The following is a 7,584-nucleotide window of genomic DNA, read 5'->3' on the forward strand; positions in this document are numbered from 1 at the left end:
GAGAGAGAGAGAGAGAGAGAGAGAGAGAGAGAGAGAGAGAGAGAGAGAGAGAGAGGAGAGAGAGAGAGCAAAAGAGAAAAATTACATTGTAAGCTGTGTTTTCCAAACATTTCAGGTCTCACCATAGCATGCCATTCTGGAAATTGGTTCAGAGAGATAGTTTCAGATTTTCCCAGCATTAAATTTTGAAAACCACTACTTCATGATAATATTAAGAAATTTGGAAGAGTATGAGGAAGTTCTCAGCCAATTTTCACCTAGATCCTCATATTTTCCAGTCGGTCCTTTCTTTCCCACCCAGGGCAGCAGCTCTTTCCACACTACAATCTTCCTTCTATCGATCACATTAATTGATTTCCAACTCTAATTTCATACAGAGCCAAAAATAGTGGATAGATGAAGAATGCATGACTTCAGTACACAGAAATTCCTCAGCTATTGTTCAAAGAAAGAAAGAAATGTTGAGCTACTCCTCCATATAGTATTTATTTCCCTTTTGTCCCAAACAAATACAAAAAAAGATTATAAAATACGACAAATTTACTTGGCCTAAAAAAATAATTCTTCTCTGTCCTTAGATCGTGTGGCCAGTGTCTTATACCAGAAGAGATGAATGCAAATGGGCTGGCAAAGATATACAGGTAAGCATTAATTTGCTAAATTACTGGGATAATTTCTTAAGTAATATATGATTATATGATCTCTTCTTCTTTTGAAGATCAGCCTTTACTTTGTATTTAACTTCTGGATGAATAAATGCTATTGTTCTATTATGTAAACATACATAATTTTATACAAAGAAAATAAGATTTAAAAATATAATTTGAGTAGTGATTTACATATGAGGGGATTAGCTACCAAAATGTGATATTGCATCATACAAATTTATAGTAATTATCGAATGATTTGTGCAGGTTGGGTTGAATGTGTCAGTTGATAGCAATCATACTTGTTCCTCTTGAGTGAGGGCTTTTTTCCTTTGTTGGCATTATAAAATTACCTTTTTTTCATTTTGCACATTATATTCTGTTTTTCTTTCATTTTTTATGTTACTTTTTGTTGCTTGTCTTTTACTCCTTCCTTTTATTGTCAAAATAAATATTTAAAAATGACTATGCAGCTTACAGTATCCTAGAGACTATGGAATCAAACATTATTATGTAATGCTAGAAGGGTTTTACCCTTTACCATTAGGTAAGTTTCCTTTACCTAAGGCTATTTCTTCTTTAGGTAAACTGTTAATAAATTTAAGTTGACAATATGTTAGAAGTATAGCTTGAAATCTGAACAAACCATAAAAATAGTTAAAATGCATCAATAAAAAGATTACCATAAGTTCATTATAAATTATGTATTCTATTTTGTGCTTTATCAATGTTTCAGAATAACTGAAACACAAGGAACTATCTAAAGGTCTTATTTATTTTAAATACCAGCATGTAGAAAGAATTCATGCTGCATGTTTCCTAAGACACGCATCTGTCGGTAAGCAGTTATTACAAACGACAATCTGCTTGTCAGCCCTTCCTAAAATATAGAGGAAGGATTTGCATTCACTGGTAAATCAGTGAATTCCTTGTCCCCTGCTGGAGGAAGATGGATTGAGGAACAAAAGGCACAGAAATCACCATCCTTGATGTATCTGTTTATGAACAGACACTGGAAGTCTGTCGTTGCAAATTACCTGCCAAATACAGGCAATATACGGAAAAATTAATTGTGAAACTATTTAGAGGTGCCAAGGCCTACTCAGTTGGATTTGTAGATGGGAGAAGAAATCAGAATTCAGTCAGAATACATGGACAAGTAGAGATTTACAGTCAGGAAGTAGGATGAGCGTTGGAGTGGGTTGCTGTGATAAAACGCCTAGATTAAAGGGAATTCTCATGAATGAGTTTACAGGATTCTTTCAGAGGACAAACCAGAGTGATAAGCACACAGGGTTAAGGGGTAGTGAAGCAGATGAGATATTAGGGACCAAGGATGTTCCATTAAACTTTCTAACGGGATTTTTGTTAAAACTAAACAATATGGAGATGCACAAAGAAATCTTGAGTGGACTCTTCAGAGAAACCTGGATGGAGTTAGATCAGAAGTCACAGTCTGCTAATTATAAACTACAATATCCTATTTATTAGACCAGCAAATAAATTTGGAGTACTCATTCAAAACCAATTCATTCACTTTTTCCTAACATTTTAAGTTTTATGTAAGAAATTAAATTTTAATATGATTTTTCTGACCTGAGAAAATGAATTGGTTGCTAAAGTGTCTATGACACAAGCAAGGGGCAACAGAGATTGGATCCTGGTGGCTCAAAGCAAAAGCCAAAGTGGCAGAGCACTGCCAGGTTCCTGGCTTATGGTGGGTAAAGAAAGACAGATACTTAAAACTCATTGGACATCTGGCTTCTGAGATCAGGTTCAGTGTGAGACCCAATGTCAAATAACGAAGGTAGAGACCAATGAGACCCTGATGTGGACCACGGTCCTTCCTTTGTACAAGTACCAGCATGTGAGCATATCCCCATACACAGGTGCTCCTGTGCACAATAACAAACACTGTCAATACACATCAACCTGTGGGCATTTCTCCATATACAGGTGCTCCTGTGCACAATAACAAACACTCTCAATGCACACCAACACATGATCAAATCTCCATACACAAGTGCTCCTGTCACACCAACATGTGAGCATATCTCCACACACAGGTGTGCAAATGCACAATAACAAACACTTTCAATACACACCAACAGCACACGAATGACAAGAAGAGTGGGGATAGCCTTGATATCGATAAAAAATCTGATGCGGAATTCTTCCACAAAGCAGAGATTTGGCTAGCGTCACTCTCCTCTGGACACATGGAGACATTAACTCCAGGAACAAACAGTTTGCAGTGAAAAGAGCACAGGTGGACTTACTATGAAAATGAGACATTATTTATTAGTAAATTAATGCTGAATATGGAGCAAAAATGGTATCTTGTTATTATAACTATATTTAATAGAGTTCTATGCAGTGATTGAAAACTTTGATTTAGTCTTCTATGGTCTGGACCACAGTAGCGGTCTATGGTTATCAAATTGTTTTTGTCAGAATAGTGAAGCTAATAATATTTGTCTGACAAGTTACCTAAATTATATACTAAATGCAATTACAAAATATTGAGTAGATACTTGAATGAATGAATCAGTATATTCGATTCTCATGGTGGAAGAATATTCTATTGAACTTTTATAAGGTTTCCAAAGTAATTCATCTCAACATGCCCCCCCCTCGTTCTCTATCTCTCTCCTCTCTCCCTCCCTCTCTCTTTCCTCCCTCCCTCCTGACATCTGAAATTTGACTTCTTGCTCACATGCAATTATTTCAGCTACTACAAAAATCAAAAATCGCACACCCTTGCAGTGTCCTGATGCATAATATAATCTTAAATTCAGAAGTGCCTCTGTAGGAGACCAACCTCAGACTTTCAAAGTTCATTACAAATGTTTGCAGATCTAATAGAGTGAAAAAACAATGAATAGTTGGACTCTGCCATTTCTAGGTACACTGAGGTCCACCCATTCTCTATAGTTAACAAGTTCAAAGTAGGGACTTTGGCCTAACTGACACTAGGAAGATCAGTGAATCGCAGCAGCATACTGAGTATGCACCTTCATATTTTTATGTGCTTTAGTAAGGCAATTTCTTTGGAATTCTTAATTCTCCCCAGTTATTTTTACTTAATAAAATAAAAACATGATGATTTTATTTCAATGAGATGTTTTTATTGTAGTTCTGATTAACATTAAAATACGTTCCATACTATTATGATTAATGTACCTGGCTGTTTAATACTGACTTTCCTTGTCTAGATATTAAAAGTATATTTATGCAAAAAGACTATTTTTTTCAATTGATTTTATTTGTTGTTCACCTCATTTAGGCACTATCACAATGTATATATTGCTTATTGGATGCACTAATTTTGCTATTTTTAAACTTAAATTTACATATCCGTTCCCTAATCTTTTTCTTTACATATGATTTTGAGATAAAGAATAGATGACTTGCTAAGATTTGCAACGGTCTTCTCTGGATAAACATAAGCAAAGACCATTATTATTTTAAGAACTAATATAAATAACTAATCTGAAAGAAAGATTGAGAGGAAAGAGTATATTTCATTCAACACCTGATTTGTGCAGGAACCATTGGGCAGTTTCATGGAAATTCTGTACTGTATCTTGAGGAATAGCAGTCAGTGGAAATTTGCGGACAGTAATTCTTTTCAAAGTGCCCCTGCTGTACTAAAAACCACAAGGGTGAAGCCTGTGGGCGTGGAGCCATCAGGACCTCGAGATAGAATGGGAATCACAATAAAAATTGACCTTCACATTTACAAAAATAGTAAACTATAATTTCCTTGTGTGTGCTCTGTGGTTTCTAAAATGTGGGCCACCCTTTCCCCTCTGGTTGTTGCCACAAGTCCCTTGGAAATACAACATCTTGAAACAAGCCATCTTGGAAAAGTACTGTCTTCTCAGTCCTCAATTCAGTGTGGAATGCTGGAGGAAAAGTCAAACAAAAAAGTTGGTAATATTATACACCTTGAGAATATAGCATTCTAAAAGTAGTCAAAAGAATGTTTGATTTCTGTCTGAAATTGTATCATCATGCATAAGAACCACATGCTATTACACTGAGCTGGCATAGCTTCTGCCTCTGGATATAGCCTCAGATGGAAATGTAGCCATATCCCTACTCTCCTGTGGCTTGGGAAGATTCAACCCCATTACTCTGCTACAATTCACAACAGACATGTATTAACAGCAACTATTGCACAGAGTGAAGGCTTTGGTAAAGAAGCAACCAGTCTTCTCTACTTCTCTCTCTGTGTCTCTCTGTCTCTCTGTCTCTGTCTCTCTCTGTCTCTCTCTGTCTCTCCTCTCTCTCTCCCCTCTCTCTCTCTCTCTCTCTCTCTCTCTCTCTCTCACACACACACACACACACACACATAAACACATACACACACAGTTAGGTAAGTTGTCATTCATGTCTTAGTAAATGACATTTCTTACAACATTAATCTGAGCTTAAGGTTCTTCTTTTACAAAAGCGAATAGAGAAGATAAAATATGTCGTTCTGTTATTACACCTCTTTCCTTGAAGTGCCAGGCCTAAACGAAAACATCTCTGCAATATTTCTAGTACAGGTATAACACAATCATAACCTTTACTATAACTATTATTGGAGAGATGATAAAATATCTAATATATTTGGCATTAGAACAGTAAACTACTGAGAAAAATAAAATATGATCTGTGCCTGTTGACTTCTGCATTCTACTCTCATTTTCTGGTATTGCCAAGGCGTTAAATGCAATGTGTTATTCACAGTATATTTCTCTGGGTGGCTTAACTTTCTTGACCATACTTTGCAAATGCAAAATGAATTTGTGCTAAGCTGGTGAAAGAATCTGTTTTGAATCAATAGCTCTCTGAATCCTCTTTGTTTATCCTACTAACCCATCTCTCTTTGCACTGTTTCAATAAAACCAAATGGCAACCGTATGACTGCTAGAAATATTTTGAACATCATTGGAAATCAAAATTTCAACCATCTGAGTGGGAACCAAAAGGAGCAGATTCTCGGAATTCTTTCCCAGATACGATTCAGAGAGTAGCACCGTGCACCTGGACCACGGGCTGCAGATTTTGAGAGCTTCTTTTCCCATTCTTAACTGTAATGAGCATTTGCAGCTATAGTGCAGAATAGCAATGTCAAAGTGACTCAGCTGGTAGGACCTAAAAAGCAGTAATTTTTGACAAATAACACAGTTGAAGTCTGTGGTTATATGCCACAGAACTATATGAAGTTGAGGTTGTATGCCAAAATGCCCACTTTTGCTTAATATTTTGAAGTTTGGAGGCTTGCTAAAATTTTGCCAGTGGGATACAGCTATTTTTTTTTATTTTGAAGACTGCAAAAATTATAAGGGCTGATTAAATATCAAAACATCTGTGTATATTTGTCTCACACTTTCATCTGAGTGATAGCCTTGATTGCCTTTGTCACAGGTTGTTTTCAACTGTGATTTTGGAGTAAAGAGCCTTGGAAAATTAATTCCCCCCACAGAAGCCAGAGATTGGTTTCAAACAGCCTGGAGAGATAAGAGTAGCTTCCTTCTCCAGTTAGGCACTAGAAGCCTTAGTGACTAGACAAGGAGTGTACCTGTAGGTGAGAGCTGCTCCTTCATTTCCCGGCTGCCCAGACCCGAAATAACCACGGAGAAACTGTATTAATCGCAATACTGTTTGCCAGTACAATAGCTTAAATGTATTTCTAGGTAGCATCTTATCCAACTCAGCCATCTTAAAACATATTAATTTAACTATATCTTGTCTTCTATAAGACCATCCACTCTAGGCAGATATTACCTGGCCCTCTGCTCAGTGCCACAATAGAATTGTACAAAAGATGTTGATATTATTACTATTGCGTTCTATGATTAATAAGGGCATTATCTATGGCTCAGGGACCATATATATTTTGCAGCCATATTGATTATAGTTTTTGTTGACAATGAAGATGATCTTACAATTGATATTCTGTCTCTCACATGCCTTAAAATATATACAAATGAATTTCAAATTCCATCCATGGATACATTGACCATCACATTGTAGATTTAACCTTGACTTTAAAGATAATAAGCTATGTCTTAAGATAAATAGGCTATAGTCAACTTTTAAATCTAATTTGATTCAAAAATTAAAATAAAATTAATCACCGTCACATCTGCAAAATGTCATAAAAGTTTCTTAAAGTTCTGTTTGCCTCATTTAATGTTAGTGTTGACATACTACTTTTAATGAGAAATTGGGGAGAAATGTGATGCAAACATTATTCTATTTTTAAAATGTAGCTATTAGTACCACAGTGTATTAATTTTATCTTTAATATGTTAAGAGGTCAATACTGAGGAAGCTTCTCAGTAATAGTCAAGTAAGAGCTGAATACATTAAGTATATTTTATTTTACCATATACTGCAAGATATTAAATATAAATTATATTTGTACGTATATGTTCATATTTATATATGTCATTATGAGGTGCTAAAATAATTGTCTTCTAGCAACATGTTGCGATAATTTCAAAATTATTATGATTTTTATTCTATATATCAGTATACACTTAAGAACCATCATATAAATAAATTATTATCAATTAATGATTATGTGTGTGGGAAGTAAATAGGTCAACTCTATTATCAGCTTTTAGGCAGGCATCTTGAAATGAGTTATTCTGTGGTAATAAGATAACCAACACCTAGAATTTCTTCAGAGGACAGACAAATAACTGGTATATAGAAAGGAATTTACTAAAGATTCCAAACTTGATACAATGGTAGGATGTGGTAAAGAATCTACGGGAGGGTAGCTACTGTTTCTGACTCATAAACAGCACCTGAAGGAGCTGGAGGATGCTGGAATCGGTTGTAGAAATAGGAGCGGCGGGCTGCGTCCCGGCACCCGGCCGCCCACATGGCTAGCTCTACCCGAAATAATTACACGGACACTGTGTTCATTTAA

At 35.7% G+C, this 7,584-nt stretch overlaps 1 protein-coding gene across 1 annotated transcript in view; it reads left to right on the forward strand.

The window, feature by feature from the left end:
- The window catches only part of Sema3a (semaphorin 3A), a 208,591-nt gene that overhangs the window by 61,612 nt on the left and 139,395 nt on the right, over positions 1-7,584 (forward strand). Inside the window, exon 3 of the mRNA XM_005358326.3 lies at positions 579-641. Within this exon, the coding sequence (XP_005358383.1) occupies positions 579-641 (63 nt within the window). The remainder of the gene's footprint in view (positions 1-578; positions 642-7,584) is intronic.

This window comes from Microtus ochrogaster, chromosome 26 (genome assembly GCF_000317375.1).
Source record: "Microtus ochrogaster isolate Prairie Vole_2 chromosome 26, MicOch1.0, whole genome shotgun sequence".
Classification (NCBI taxonomy): Eukaryota; Metazoa; Chordata; class Mammalia; order Rodentia; family Cricetidae; genus Microtus; species Microtus ochrogaster.